General features: G+C 33.0%; 1 protein-coding gene across 1 annotated transcript in view; it reads left to right on the top strand.

The window, feature by feature from the left end:
* ST8SIA1 (ST8 alpha-N-acetyl-neuraminide alpha-2,8-sialyltransferase 1) overlaps positions 1-16,400 on the top strand; it is a 118,461-nt gene that overhangs the window by 68,308 nt on the left and 33,753 nt on the right. The window contains exons 3-4 of the mRNA XM_074194288.1: positions 2,789-2,898; positions 14,930-15,022. Of these exons, the coding sequence (XP_074050389.1) occupies positions 2,789-2,898; positions 14,930-15,022 (203 nt within the window). The remainder of the gene's footprint in view (positions 1-2,788; positions 2,899-14,929; positions 15,023-16,400) is intronic.

Raw genomic sequence — 16,400 nt, forward strand, 5'->3', positions numbered from 1 at the left:
TCCTGACTCCAGGGCTGGTGCTCTATCCACTGCACCACCTAGCTGCCCCCCCCATGTCTCTATGCTTAAAAATTCTTTTTTGAACCCTTCCATACTGTAAGACCAATTCATATTTTTCTTTGAGGCTTTAGATGCAGAAATTTTGACTTTGTTGTCTTCTGAGTATGTGATTTGATCTTTCTTGTCACCATAGTAACTTTCTATGGTCAGATTTTTTTCTATGTTTTCTTATTTTCCAGCCTTTTTCTTGACTTTTAACTCTATACTAAAAATGGGCTCTGCTTCCCAAGTGGGAGGGCACTGTCCCAAACTTAATGTTTTTTTTAATGTAGCTGTTATCAGAGGTCATTTTGGGAACCTGTAAGTTCTTGGCCCCACCAAGTTGGTCTATAATCTACAGAGCTGTGTTTACTACTTTCCTGAACTATGCACCATTTTGTGTATGACCACAAAACTCTTTTTACCTCTATAATTGTGACCAGGATCCCTTTGCTCTCCTGCAGTTGTAAACTCTGCTGTTCTAGTGCTTCTCCCCACAGTGGGACTGAGACCCATACTACCTAGATTCACATATGATTCATGCTTCATTCTCATCTCTACTTACTTATTGAACAATATGGATTTATGGTCCTAGATACTTATGATAGATACTGTATGGTAAATATTTATATGTTAGGTCAGCTTGACTAATTAATATTTTTCCGCCCTTCTGTGCTACATATGCAGATAGTGTATTTAGTTTCATGAAAATAAGATTTGAATTCTAGATTAGAATTCTTTTCTTCAAGAAACACTTCTTCATAGTGAGGTAAGAGTCCTTTCCCTATACTCCAGAATAAATTGCAATTCAGTAGCTGTTGTCTGATCTGCATATTTCCTTTTACATTTGAAATTTCTAAGTCATTGCTAAATATGGAGTAGTATAAACATTCTGGTCTTCTTCTTAGAAGATAAATTAATATTATTTGAGTGCTTATAATGTAATCTGGTCTTGCCCCTAGAAGATAAGGTAAAGATACTTTAGAAATGCCTCTTTTTGCTCTGAGTTATAGGGGAAAATGAATTTCACTTTACAAAAATGAAGATAGGCTTCAATTTAAAGCTAATAGTAAAAGGAGGCAGAAGAGAAGGCAGAAGATGAGGAGGCAGAAGAGAATAATTACCTTGATTGTGAAGCTAGAGGTTAGAAAAACAAAAATAGGGGAGAAAGGAAGGACAAGTGGGGAGGACCTTTCTGAAGAAACCCTGTGTTTTCTAATGGATACTTCCATGGAACCGCATGCACCATCAGGTGAGATAACATTCAGGGAAGGTTAGAGGAAGAATATACAAATAATGAAGGTTAGCACCTTCAAAGTTAGTACCTACTAAATAGAAATGAAGCAGCCATTTTTCCAACCATCTTTATTAATATAGTATAATCCTTGCTAGAATTCTTATAATCATGGAAAATTCAGTTAAGGAGACAGGGCTGGGTAGAAATCAATCTATCCTAGATATAGTTATGCCAAGAGAAAGGGCAGAATTTCTAGCCTATATTGCCATGCTTTATCCCTAAGAGACTAAACCTCAGAAAATGAAAGAAATAAAGTAAGGGGGCATTAAGGGGATAGGTGAGTAGGGATGGTGGTTTAGGGATAGGTGTCAGAGAGGGGGAACCTACATAGTGGTGGCATGTGATGAAGGACCATTTGAGAACCCTTACACCAGAAAAATATAGGAAAGAAATTTGATTCTCATATCTATGAAAGACTAAAAAACTCAAAAGGAGGTTTCTAGCATATTGGATAGCTCCTCTATGGAGGATTTATGGAAAGACTTGGGCTAGAATCATATAGCATGAAAATATTGATGAGTTGGTGTATCTATTTGAAGTACTAGACTTAAATAACATTTACTGGCATTAGCATCTGTTCTCATTTTGCCTGGGATTAAATCAGACTGTACAAATTTGTTATTGTTAGACTGAAGGGATAATAGCAGAAGCATAATGAGAACATATCAAAGAAAAATTCATAGCAATAGAATAATAGAATTGGAAAAGATCACTGAAACATTTGAGTCCATCCTCTGATATGAATAAGAATATCTCTACCAACAAATTCAAGTTAAACTGATTTTTTTCCCCTATCTAATCAATTTGCTTTTTACAAATGCATAGAGTTTGCTAGGTTGTAAGGTTACCTGAATGATAGACTAGGTCTCATATATCTATTTTCTTCATATCCTTTCATGGTAGGACTCAAAAATTGCTTAAGAGCCTAGGATAACCTGTCTACCCAAAATATGCTTTTATAGTAATTTCTTTTTTCATTGAAATAAATTTTTATTTTTAGAAACATCACTAAAGCATCTAAAAAGTTTATTGAATGAATGGAAAGCAAGACATGCCATATAAATCAACATGAAAGAAAGAGAATCCAAGTGAGACAGTTCCAAATTTAAAGACTTTAAATAATCTTTTGTTTAGTTTTGATTTTTTTTTTGTTTTCCCATAGAGCTGCTATTTATTTTTAATGATAATTTTAGTCAGGACAATTTATTTCTCAGCCTAACCTTTCTTAAAGAATTGGTGAATTTTATATACTTTGATTTCCAGAGAAAAAGGTTAGCTTGCTCATTTTAAACATTCAAGGGTCATTCTTGCTGTCTTTCTTCCTATATTCTCATTTTATTGTACTTTATTTATTTCCAGTGAAATTCTCCTAGAGGGTCTTTTTTAAACAATGACTTGGTTAACTGGTATATGTTCTATTTAGTGAAAATTGCCCTTATTCTCTGTTGCTAGGCTACTCCATTCCAGTTACCACTGAAGAAGTGCTCAGTGGTGGGAAATGGTGGGATTCTGAAGAAGAGTGTCTGTGGCCGACAAATAGATGAAGCAAATTTTGTCATGCGGTAAGAGAAAAGACTCATACAAAGGCCTCTGCCTTTTTTTTCTCCTACAAATAAATCTGTGGACCTCTCAGAACTATTAATTTGTCATTAAGAAGCTGAAAATGGTTTTTCTATCTTTTTTAAGGCTAACTAATAGTGAACTTAGGAAAGAGGAAAGGTAATAAGGGAATGTCTTCCTTAGACTTAGAGATTCTTAGCACATCTCAAGATGGTAAAATATGTTAGATTAATGTACTCTTTTGTGATTGTGAATCAAAAAGGAGAATGAGGAGTACAATATTTTTCTCTTAGATTATAAACTGAACATGTAAAAGATAAGATATTTCTAGTGTTTTCTTTGAGGATTTGTCTTTTTTATTTAGAATCTCATCTTTATTCATTTTTTTTACATTTCAAGTAATTATTTGTTTTCAACATCCCTTTCTTTTTAAATTTTGAGTTCCATATTTTCTCCCACTCTCCTACCATTCTCTCATTCACTGAAAGGGAAAGCAATATATCAGTAGTACATGTGAACTAATGCAAAATATATTTTATTAGTCATGTTTATTAAAAGAAAGTAAAATAATGTAAGGAATTATATTTCAATACTTTATCAGTTCTCTATCAAGAGATGGATGGCATTTTTTTCTCCATGATTCCTTGGAATTGCCTTGGATAATTGTATTGATCAGAGAATTCAATTCTTTCATAGTCAATCATCATTATAACATTGCTATTTTTGTACACAATGATCTTTCTATTTTTCTCACTTCATTTTGCATCAGTTTGTAAAGGTCTTGCCATATTGTTTTGAAACCAATTCTTTCTAATTTCTTAAAGCAAAATAGTATTCTATTTCAATTGTATGCTATAACTTGTTCAGTAATTCCCCATTGATGAACATCCCCTAATTTCCAGTTCTTTGCCACCACAAAAAGAGCAACTATATTTTTGTACTTTGATCTCTTTGGGATACAAACCTATACTATTTGTGGCTCACAGGGTATATACAATTTTAAAGTCCTATGGGCATAGTTCAAGATTGTTCTCCAGATTGGTTGGACCAGCTTACCATTCCACCAGCAATACATTAGTGTGCTTATTTTCTCCTCATTCTCTTCAGCATTTGTCATTTCTGATAGATTTGTCTCAGAGTTGTTTTAATTTGCCTTTTTCTAATCAATAGTGATTTAGAACAATTTTTGTCTGATTTTAACAAGCTTTGATTTATTCCTCTGAAAACTACTTGTTCATATTCTTTGACCCTTTATTATTTGGAGAATGACTTATTTTTATAATTTTTTATAAATTTGACTCAGTTCTATATTCAATATAGATTTGAGAAATTATACCTTAATGATAGAAACTTGCTGTAAAAATTTTATTTTGCTTCTGAGCCTTTAATCTTCCCTCCCTTTTATAATCCCCACTTTCTCTTATCCCTTCTCCTCCTATTTCTCTATTGAATTCAAAGTTATATTTCTATGTACAGCTGAGGACTTATCTTAACTATGCAGGAATGAAATGTTTATTCATTCAGTTTTTACATTTCCTCTGGATTTTTAAGTGTCTGAAAATGATAATTTGCATAGCATGAAGGATTTAAATTTAGCATAACTGAGGGATTTATTTCATTATTTACCACATATTTGTGTTAGTTTAATTTTGGGGACACCCATAAATTATATCAAATTTCCCATGATATTTTTCACTTTTTATTTAATTCAGATATAAATTTCCTTTGTGATTAATATAAATTACATAATATATTTCTCTATGTGTATATTATATTCATTTAGAGTTTATTTGTACTTATCTCTCCTACCTCTTCCAATAAGATGTAATTTACATTCCTTGAGGGCAAGATTATTTCATTTTTGTCTTCATATCTCTTGTTAAGTTATTGTTATTATTTTTTAGTACATTATTTCTTTATTATATTCCTAGTTAAAGTTGGAGAGAAAGTGCCAACCTGCATTGCAGAGGAAGTTTTGTCACTCAAGAAATGATGTCTAGTACCTCTCCTAATCCTAGGTTAAATAGTGATGTCATAGAATAGTGGCATTAAGACTCTAAGTTAAACTTAATAAAAGGGAATGAGAGAGAAGGAGCTCCAGAACAAAACAGATTTCTCAGTTAGAGTATAAAAAAGCATGCAAACACTAATATGGGATTTTAAAAATTGCACTTTTAAAAGAAGAATTCCAATTTTCCCACATTTTCTATCAAAAAAAGCAAACAAAAAAGCAAGTGGAGACAAATTTAACTTTTCGCAAAAAAGTAATCATAAAGGATTCTGTACCACTCCTTCATCAGAAGGAGATAACACAGCCCGTGGTAATACATATCACCAAATTTCTTCCCCTTTTCTGAGATGTGAATTCTGAATTTACATGAGCAGACTTCTAAATAAAGGGAAAATAATTGTTATGTAGGGCTTCCCCTAAATAGTAAGCACTTTAGAGACTTCACCACCTCGTTTACACTTCATACAATGCTCACTTTTGTATTCTCCTTTCAAACTTAGAGTAAAGAGGGCAATATAGAGTCTTATGTCTGAGTTGAATTTGCAGTCATGAGATCTCAAATGGCTCCCTATCACTTTTAGAATCAAATATAAATTTCTCTGTTCATTACATTATGCCCCTTCATAGACCTAATTTTTCTGTTTTTCAAATACAACACTCTACCTTCTACCTTAGGGCCTTTGCAGTCTGTTTCCATTACACATTTTCTTCCTCTTCTTCCTTTTCCTTCTTCTTTTCATTTATGTCTCTTAGTTTCTTTAAGGCTTAGCTGAAGCATTTCCTCTTATCCCCTTACCCCAGTTGCTAATATTTCCCCCCGTTTCCTGTATTTATTTTATATACACACATGCATATTTATATGCATGTGTATGTATCATCAAAGAAAAAGAAAAGCAATCCTAGATTACAAGAAGTTTACAGTATTATGGGGAAAGATAATACACAAAAGTATATGTAGATATTGGGGGAGGACAAAAATGGAATACCATGCTTGGGGGACATCTTGTTACAAAGAATTGAAACCAAGCAGAGCTACAGATGGAGATGAGTAGTAGCTAGCTGGAGTTATAGGGATTTATAAATATACTGTCCACCTCACCAGGGACATGCATTTTTGATTTTTAAGGCAGGGACTCTATTTCACACTTGTTTTTTTATCCCAAATATCTAGTGTAAACCTTAAAAATATAGAGTTAAAATAAAATGTTAGAAAATATAGGTTAGACATGAGACATATTTTACATTCATTTATTTATTTTTAAATTTTATTTATTTAAGGCAATAGGGCTAATTGACTTGCCCAAGGTCAAACAACTAGGCAATTTTTAAATATCTGAGGTCATATTTGAGCACAGGTCCGACTGACTTTAGGACCAGTGCTCTATCCACTGTGCCACCTAGCTGCCTCTATTCTGCATTCATTTAACTTGTATAACCTTTAAAATACCCAATCAAAAACCTAAATACCTCTCTATTATTTTGAGTCACATTTAAAAAAAAACACTTTGAGTTTCAAAATAATTAGCCTGTGCTGTTTTCTTTTAGATTTAAAGAAAGACAGAGGTGAGGGAGTGAGGAGAACAGCCTCCAAAGTAAATGAGATAAAAAAACTTCCAGGACAAGTTTTAAGAAATGGACCATGAGGGTTGACTCAAACTTAAAACTAGGAATAGGAAAAACAGACTTTGCTCCCTCAAGACTGCAGCAAAAGGGCATGCTAAGGGGCGGCTAGGTGGCACAGTGGATAAAGTACCAGCCATCAAGTCAGGAGTACCTGGGTTCAAATCCGGTCTCAGACACTTAATAATTACCTAGCTGTGTGGCCTTGGGCAAGCCACTTAACCCCGTTTGCCTTGCAAAAACCTAAAAAAAGGGCATGCTAAAATTGCATTTTTGAAAGAAGAATTCCAAATTCCCCCCATTTTCTATCAAAAAAAGCAAACAAACAAAAAAGCAAGTGGATAAATGTCCACTTGGGTTCAAAAATCTACCCTAATCTATAGGGAAGGGGGAGAGCCTGGGAAAGGAAAAGATAAGGCAAGAAGGGACTGAAAAATGGGAAGACTGAGGTATAAGTGAAAATAAACTGAAAGTTAAATTTTTAAAAGAAAAGTCAAGGGGGAAAGTAGTAAAATTTTGGTGAGGGGGAATAAGAGAAAAGGTAACAGAAAAATATAAATGAAGAAAGACAGTATGGAGAGAAATACAGAATTAATAATCTTAACTGTAAATGTGAATGGGATGAGCTGTTCCATAAAACAGAAGCAGATAGCAGAATGGATTAAAAACAAGAATCCTACAATATGTCATTTACAAGAAACACATTTGAAGCAGAGAGGTACACACAAGGTAAAGGTAAAAGACTAGAACAAAATATATCCTTGCTGAAGCAAAAAAAAAATCTGGGGTAGTGATCCTCATCTCAGATAAAATAAAAGCAAAAATCAATTTCATTAAAAAAGATAAGGAAGGGAACTACATCTTCTTAAAAGTCACCATTGGTAATGAAGCTATATCATTACTAAACATGTACTTAAATAACCCCATATGTATTTAGTGGTATAGTATTCAAATTCCTAGGGGATTTGAGTGAATTACAAGGACAGCTCCCTCTCTCAGAACTAGAAAAATCTAACAATAAAATAAACAAGAAGGAAGTTAAGGTGAATGAAATCTTAGAAAACTTAGATAGGATAGACCTCTGGAGAAAACTTAACGGGGATAGAAAAGAATACACCTTTTTTCTTGGCAATACATGGTGCCTACACCAAAATTAACCATATAATAGGGCACAAAAATCTTATAATCAAATTCAGAAAGGCAGAAATAAGAAACACTTCTCAGACCATGATACAATAAAAATTGCATGTAATAGTCATGAAAAGCTAAACTAAGAACTAATTAGAAATTACAGAACTTTATCTTAAATAATGGGTAGATCAAACAGCAAATAATAGAAATAATCAGTAATGATTTCCAAGAAAATGATACTAAAGAGACATAATAGCAAAATTTATGGGATGCAGCCAAGGCAGTTTTGAGGAGAAAACTTCATATCTCTAAATGCCTATATGAATAGAGAGAGAGAGAGAGAGAGAGAGAGAGAGAGAGAGAGAGAGGAGAGCAGTGAATTGGTATGCAACTAAAAAGCTAGAAAAAGAGCAAATTAAAGATCCTCAATTAAATACCAAATTAGGAATTATAAAAATCAAGGGAGAGATTAATAAAATTGAAAGCAAGAAAATCATTGATCTCTTAAATAAAACTAAGAATTGGTTTTAAAATAGACAAACCTTTGGTTAATCTGATTTAAATAAATAAAGAAGATAATCAAATTACCAGCATCAAAAATGAAAAAGATAAACTAACCAGCAATGGAGGAGGAAATTGAAGAGATAATTTGGAGCTACTTTACCGAACTGTATGCCAATAAATTGGATAACCTGAGTGAAATGGATGAATATTTACAAAAGTACAAACAAAGCAGATTAACAGAAGAGGAAATAAATTACTTAACCCAATTTTGGAAAAGAGAAATTGAAGAAACCATCAATAAACTCCCTAAGAAAAATTCTCCAGGTCCAGCTGGATTTATAAGTGAATTCTATGAAACATTTAAGGAACGATTAATTCTTATTCTACATAAACTATTTTCAAAAATAGGAGAGGAAGGAGTTCTGCTTTTATGACATTAACATGGTGCTGATACCTAAACCAAGAAGAACCAGACAAAGAAAATTCCTTAATGAATACTGATGTAAAAATCTTAGATAAAATTTTAGCAATGAGACTACAGCAAATTATTACTGGGGTAATACACCATGATCAGGTAGGATTCATGCCAGGAAGGGATGGTTCAACATTAGGAAAATACTCAACATGATTAAACATATCAATAGCAAAACCAACAGAAATCATATGATTATGTCAATAACTGCTGAAAAAGCCTTTGATAAAATACATCTATTCCTATTTAAAAGCTAGAAATCTTAGGAATAAATGGAGCTTTCTTTAAAATAATCAATAGTATATCTAAAACCATCAACAAATATTACATGAAATGGGAATAAACTTGGAGCATTTCCAATAAAGTCAGGGGTGGAACAAGGATGCCCATTATCACAAATACTATTCAATATAGTATTAGAAATGCTAAAGCAATAGCAATAAGAGAAAATAAAGAAATTGATGGAATCAGAATTGGCAATGAGGAAGCAAACCTTTCACTTTTTGAAGATGATATGATGGTATTTAGAGAACAGGAGGAAATCATCTAAAAAACTCCTTGAAACAACAAATCCAACAAAGTAGCAGTATATAAAATAAACCCAAATAAATCATCAGCATTTATATATATATATATATATATATATATATAACCAACAAAGCCCTAAAGCAAGAGATAGAAAGAGAAATTCCATTTAAAATAACTAAAGAGAACTTTAAAATCTTGGGAATTTACCTCCCAAGATAAACCCCAAAACTGTAGGAACACAATTATAAGGCACTTCTCACCCAAATAAAATTACATTTAAATAATTGGAAAAATGTCAAATGCTAACGGTTAGGTCAAGCTAATATAATAAAAATGACAATTCTACCCAAATTAAATTACTTATTCAGTGTCATATCAATTAAGAACCAAAGAACTACTTTACTGAACTAGAAAAAATAGCAACAAAAAGCATCTGGAGCAACAAAAGAGTAAAAATAGCAAGGGAACTAATGAAAAATTTGTAAAGGAAGGTGGCCTAGCACTACCATATCTAAAACTATACTAGAAATTGGCAGTCATCAAAACTGCCTAGTACTGGTTAAGAAATAGAGTAATGGATCAGTGGATTAGAATAGGTTCAAAAGAAGTTGCAGCAAATGACTACAGCAATCCACTCTTTGACAAACCCAAAGACATCAGCTTCTGGGATAAAAACTCACTATTTGACAAAAGTTGTTGGGAAAATTGGAAAATAGTATGGCAAAAACTAGGCATAGATCCACATCTCATAGCCTATACCAAAACAAGGTCAAAATGGATACAGGATTTAGACATAAAGAGCCATAAATGTACCATAGATAAATTAATGGACCAAGAAATATTCTATCTATCAGATCTATGGAAAGGGGATAAATTTATACCCAAACAAGAATTAGAGCACACTATAAACTGCAAAATGAATGATTTTGACTATATTAAATTAAAAAAGTCTTTACACTAATTAAATCAATGCTACCAAAATTAGAAGGAAATCAGAAAGCTGGGAAACAATCTTCACAACTAGGAGTTCTGATAAAGATCTTATTTCTAAAATATTAGAGAATTGCATCAAATTTATGAAGTCTTGAGTCTTCCCCAATTGAACAGAGAGTTTTCAAATGAAGAAATTAAAGCTATATGTAATCATATGGAAAATGCTTCAAATAATTGATTAGAGAAATGCAAATTAAAACAACAAAGAGGTATCATCTCTATCAGATTGACCAAGATGAGAAAAAGGGAAAATGATCAATGTTGGAGAGGTTGTGGGAGGGTTGGCATGTTGATGCATTGCTGGTGGAGTTGTCAATGGATCCAAACTTTCTGGAGAGCAATATGGAATTATGCACAAAGAACAACAAAACTGTTCATACCCGTTGACCCAGCAATTCCAATTCTAGGACTATATACAGAAAAAATTATTTAAAAAGAGAAAAGTCCTATCTACATTTTCCAAAATATTTACTACTTTTTGCAGTGGCAAAGAATTGGAAATTGAGGGGATGCCCATCAATTGGGGAATGGTTAAACAAGTTATGGTGCATGAATATTATAAAATTTTATTGTTCTCTAAGAAACCATAAATGGTTGGATTCTAGAGAAGCATGGACTTACAGGATATGATGCGGAGAAAAGAGCAGAACCAAGAGAACAATGTACACATCAACAATAACATTGTGAGATGAATGTCCTCAATGGAAGCAGTTCCTCTCAGCAGTTCAGACAGCTAGGTCAATTGTATTAGACTGGCTATGGACTATGTCATCATCATCCAGAGAAAGAAAAACAAAACAAAACACACACACACACACAAACAACTCTTTAGAATCTGATGAACACTTTATAAAAATGATCTCTTATGTATTTCTTTCCCTTAATCCTAATTCCTCAATATCAAAAATTACAAATCTGTAAACATGTTTATCAGAAAATATATGTACAATGCTAATCTGTCACCCCTGAGGGGAGGGAGTGGGAAGGGAGGGTGGAAGGAAATTTTGTAACTTAAAAGTATGTATGTGCACATGGATCAAATAAATAAATTAAATTAAAAAAAAAGAAAAGTGGTAGTCTCACCTAATTTCAGGATAAAAATATTCAAGTCAAAATTATCTATTCCCACATCTGTCAACTAAAACATGAGTTTGAAAGAGAGCAGGGAAACTGAAATGTTACTGACCTCTTTCTTTCCAAGGCTACAGTTCTTTTCAGGAAACAATTTACCTGATTTGGAACAGAATTGGGAAGAGGAAGACCTGTCCTTTTTCAACTTGCTATCCATTATCTGAATTCTGGCACAAAACTATAAACCTTAAAAATATATGGTTAAAATAAAATGACAGATATGAACTTTTATTCTTTAGAATTTATCATGAAAGCTTTTGATGGAAATCGTCTTTTCAAGGTGGCCGTCCTGAACAGAGAGAAATGGAAAGGGCATTTATACATTAAAAAAGAAATGAGGGGTTTATATATTTGCTCACAAATATGTCATCCTTACATTGCTAGCTCGTAATAGAGAAAATGGTCATATATCTCATACCTTATTTAATACTTAACAAAGACCAGAAACCATTGTGGTTCTCACAAAGAAAACAAGTCAGGTTTCCCAAATTCCAATCATCTTTCTTTTTGTGATTGTTAGAACAGTTAACAAAAGGAGAGAGATAGAAATTCTAAACTCAGTATCCTCAGTTACAAATTGAGAATTTAGACTTTGACCAGTTAGCTTAGGTTGTAGAAACCAATTTTGACATTCGCATGGTGACAAATACATGGTAGGTGTATAATAAATGCTTTTTGATTATTTGGAATTCTTGGACTTATTGATTAACTTGTAACCACTGTCTCCCTGAATCTGCCCTTCCTCTTATCCCTCTCCTCTTTTTCGTAACCTTTCTTTCTGATTTTCCTCTTGGATAAAATGAAATTCTGTACCCAGTTTTGTGTATGTGTTCAGTTTTGATGTGGAGTGAGGTTCAAGTGTTGCATTTCCCTCCTTCCAGTTCTTTCTTCCATTGTACAAACTTTTTATTGCATGACCCAGTTATGTGAGATAATTTCCCCCATTTTTTCTATCTCTCCGCCTCCCAGTTTATCTATCTTCTCCTCTTCCCTTTTCCTTTTAATACCATCCCTAACTAAAAGATTCATACTTATGCTTTCTAAGTAGACTCCCTCTAACAGACCTAATCATGATAAAATTCTAAGATGTTATACCTATCCTCTTCCCATATAGGAGTGTCATCAGTCTAACCTTGTCTTATCCCTTATGATTTCTAATTCATGTTTATAGTTCTTTTGAATTCTAATGTCAAATGTTCTATTTAGCTATGGCTTTTTTTTTTTTCCATCAGGAAGACTTGAAAGTTCTCTATTTCATTGAATATTCATTTTTGCTTAAGTGTTCTCTATTTCATTAAATATTCATTTTCCCTGGGAAGATTGATTAAACTATTTATTTATTTTTGTCAGATGTCCATGCCCCCTTTTGGACTTTTCTTGGCAATGATACTGGCAAACCACTCTTTTCCATTTCTTTCTATAGTTCATTTTACTGATAAAGAAATTCAGGCAAACAGGGTTAAATGATTTGCCTAGGGTTACACACCTAGTAAATATCTGAGGCTGGATTTAATCTTAAGTCTTTCTGATTCTAAGGCCAGCACACCTAGTTGCTCCATTCTTGGTAGTAATTCTAGCTTTTTTGACTTTCAGATGATCATATTCTAGGTCCTTATTCCTTTTTTAGTGGTAACTGCTTGTGTGATCCTCATCATGACCTCACTGTGGTGTGTTTCTTTCTGGCAGGTTTTAGTATTTTCTCCTTGACTTAGGAGTTCTTCATTTTAGTTTGTTGGGAGTTTTTTATTTTCATATTTCTTTCAGGAAGTGATTGGTAAATTTTTTTTAAATTTCTATTTTGTTCTCTGGTCCTAAGAGATCCAGGCAGTTTTTTTTTATAATTCCTTGAAATATGATGTGTAAACTCTTTTTTTTGTTTATATCTCTCACATAATCTAGAATTATTTCTCCCCCATTTACATTCCAGGTCACTTTTTTCCCACTGAGATAGTTTACATTTTTTAAAAATTATTTTCAGTTTTTAAATTTTGTTTTATCAGTTTTGTTGATGTCTTGTGAAGTATTTAGCTTCCATTTTGCTGGTTCTAATTTTTAAGGAGTTATTTTCTTCAGTGAACTTTTGTATCTCTTTTACCATTTGGCTAATTCTGGTTTTAAAGAAGTTATCTTTTTCTGTATTTTTTGGTACATTTTTTTACCAAGCTATTAATTCTTTTGCATCCCCCTCATCTTTTTTCTCCAATTTTCCTTTATAATGTTACTTGATATTTAAAATCAATATCTTTTTTAACATCTCTAGGAATTATTAGTCATGTGTCCAATTTGCATTTTCATTGAACCTCCCCGATGACTGTTACTGTACCTTTCTACCCTAGAACTGTGACCTTGGACTGGAGAATGGGTAATAGAGCTTCCAGATAATACTATTTCTTCTCCCAGTGGTAATGCAAGGGTCCCTTGGGATCTCTTTCTGCTCATGTGTTCAATCCCCTTGACACCCCTGAGCTCTAAGAGGGTTTTGGCTACTGCTCCTGCCCCATAGCCCACTGATGCTTCACTATGTTCTTGGACAGCTCCTACTCCAGTGTCCAAAAGACCTCCCTTCCCCGCCCCCCCCCCCCACCTGTCTTCCAAAGCTGCTCTAGGCTGGAAAAATAACTCATGGTGACTTTTTCTTGGCTTTCCCCATAGAATTCTGTCTGGGGTGCTTTCTATGTTTGTGGAAGAACTAGGCAAACAAAGATACCTCCCACTCTATTATCTTGACTCTTACCCCTGGTTTTTTAAATAGCAATTCAACAAAGAACTAACAGCAAATATCAAATAAACAACTCTTTGGCTGATTATGTTGATTTTTGGCTGAATTTTCCCAGAGATAATTGTTTAAATTTAATCTAGATTTTGCAAAATCTCAAGAAAAGTCATGAGAATAATTAGTTGTAGCTGGAACCAGACTTAGCAAGATTGTTATTTGGCATAGAGGAAAGTGTATGGATTTGAGGTCAGAAGATCCGAACTTAGGTTTAGACTGTGACAGTGACTATGTATTCTAGACAAGTCTATTGATTTCTTTGGGCTTTTGCTTCATTGTCTATAAAATGAAGATAATAATACTTATATTGCCCCCTTTGCAGATAATAAGGATTAAATATTTCTAATATTCAATATAAATATCAGCTATTATTATTATTTGGTCAGTATAACTGGCCTGCCTTGGAAAAAGGAAGTTTTTGTTTTTTAGTGGACCTGTGATTTAACTGGTATATGGAACTACTTCTAGCAATATGTTTCAGTATTTGCTCTGCAACTTTCAGTTTTAGAGTATCTAAGTCATCGAGAAGTTGAACAATTTACTCAGTCACTTAGCCCATATGTGTTAGAAACCTGACTTGAACTCTAACTTTCTAACTCCAAGACCAACGCTCTATTCACTAAGAACAATGATATTTACTATAATAATATTAATAGCAGTTATTATGTGTCAGTCAGAGGTTAAGTGACTTTCCTAGGGTCACATAAGTCTTAGGCTGGATTTGAATTCAAGTATTCTTGTCTTCAGAACCAGTTCTCTATTCTGTATGAAAGATTCTTCTTTTATAACTATACTATGTTGCTTTTGATGATGTTTTCAGAATTTTAAAAATGTGAAAATTACCTAAAATGTGAATCCTTGCTTTTTTAGATGCAATCTTCCTCCTCTGTCCAGTGAATACAATAAAGATGTTGGATTCAAAACTCATTTGGTGACAGCTAACCCTAGCATAATTCGGAAAAGGTAAGATTAAAAATTCTTCCATTTCCAAGTAACTGGGAAAGAGGACTTTATATTTATAGATAACTGGGAAGTAATAAACATAATTCATAGGTTGAGAAATTAAAAAAACAAAAAATAGGACTTGGCAGGCTTAAAATCTGAGAAAAGCATATCAATTATATGTGCCTGGAAATTAGTCCAGTGCCTGGAAAAATAAGCAATATTTTATGCCACCTGAATGAGAGTAAGAATAACATAAAATCTGTTTTCTTGCTTGAGTGAACAGCATCAAGTTTTCACTCCACTGCCTCATATCTCATTAGGTCACACAGATTGTTGATTGGCAACAATTAAAAAAAAGTTAATTGTTAATTAAAAAAATTAAGAACCTACTAAATAACCAGGCAAATGGACATTTTTAATATCATCCATTTAATAATTTTGGAAGATATTGGAATCAGCATAGGCCAAACTCCAATATATCTTCTAAAGATTTTTATTTATTTTTTTAAGATTTTTTTTAACTGATGCTGTTTTTGATAGTGAGTCTCAGAGATAAAACCTTTCAAAAAAGTGAGCATTATGTCTCCAAGGATTGTTTATTTAGAAAACTCCCTGGAGAACTACGTATAGAATGTTAGTAATTATTTTCCCAAGTATACAGAGATTAGAACTCAATAATTTCTTACTAGAGGAAATTCTATCCCAACAGATGCCCCCCCACCACCAACAAGTGTCTTTTTTTGGCAGGAAATGCATCTAAATTAGTGAAGGGGATTTCTACTTTTGATGAACCACATCTCTGCAGCTGCCATAACAATTATAAATATAACTTGTATTTGCATAATGACTTTGAAACAAAGTTAACAGAGCAACATAAAAAATTTAATAACTATCACATTTTAGTTAGTACAAAAGTGATAATAGCTTCTTGTATTTTGCTTCTAACTAAGTTCAAGATAGATGAAACATTTTCTTTATGCTCTAGTATTATATAATTACAACAGGGGTAAAAAACAAGTGACAATTACATTTGTCCTTTGTCATAGGTTAAAAAGACATAGGATCATAAAGTTAAATCTGAAAGGGACCTTAGAAGTCATCAAATCCAACTCCATCATTTTATGGTTGAGCTCTCTGAGATCCAGAGAAGTTCAGTAACTTGACCAAAGTCACGTGTCTAATAAGTTCATGAGATAGGATTAAAACCCAAGTCTTCCTGATTCCAAGTCCAATTTGTTAAACTGAAAGCCATCTCAGTTCTAGAATTTTACTGAAGAGAAAATGAAGACTCCTATAGGTTAAATGGTTTCTTTGAGGTTAAATGATGTCTTCAAGGTCACATCATATCTAGTTAGTTGAACTAAGACCTAAGCCTTACCATTTCTAGGCCAGTATT

The sequence above is a fragment of the Macrotis lagotis genome, chromosome 7 (assembly GCF_037893015.1).
Source record: "Macrotis lagotis isolate mMagLag1 chromosome 7, bilby.v1.9.chrom.fasta, whole genome shotgun sequence".
Lineage (NCBI taxonomy): Eukaryota > Metazoa > Chordata > Mammalia > Peramelemorphia > Peramelidae > Macrotis > Macrotis lagotis.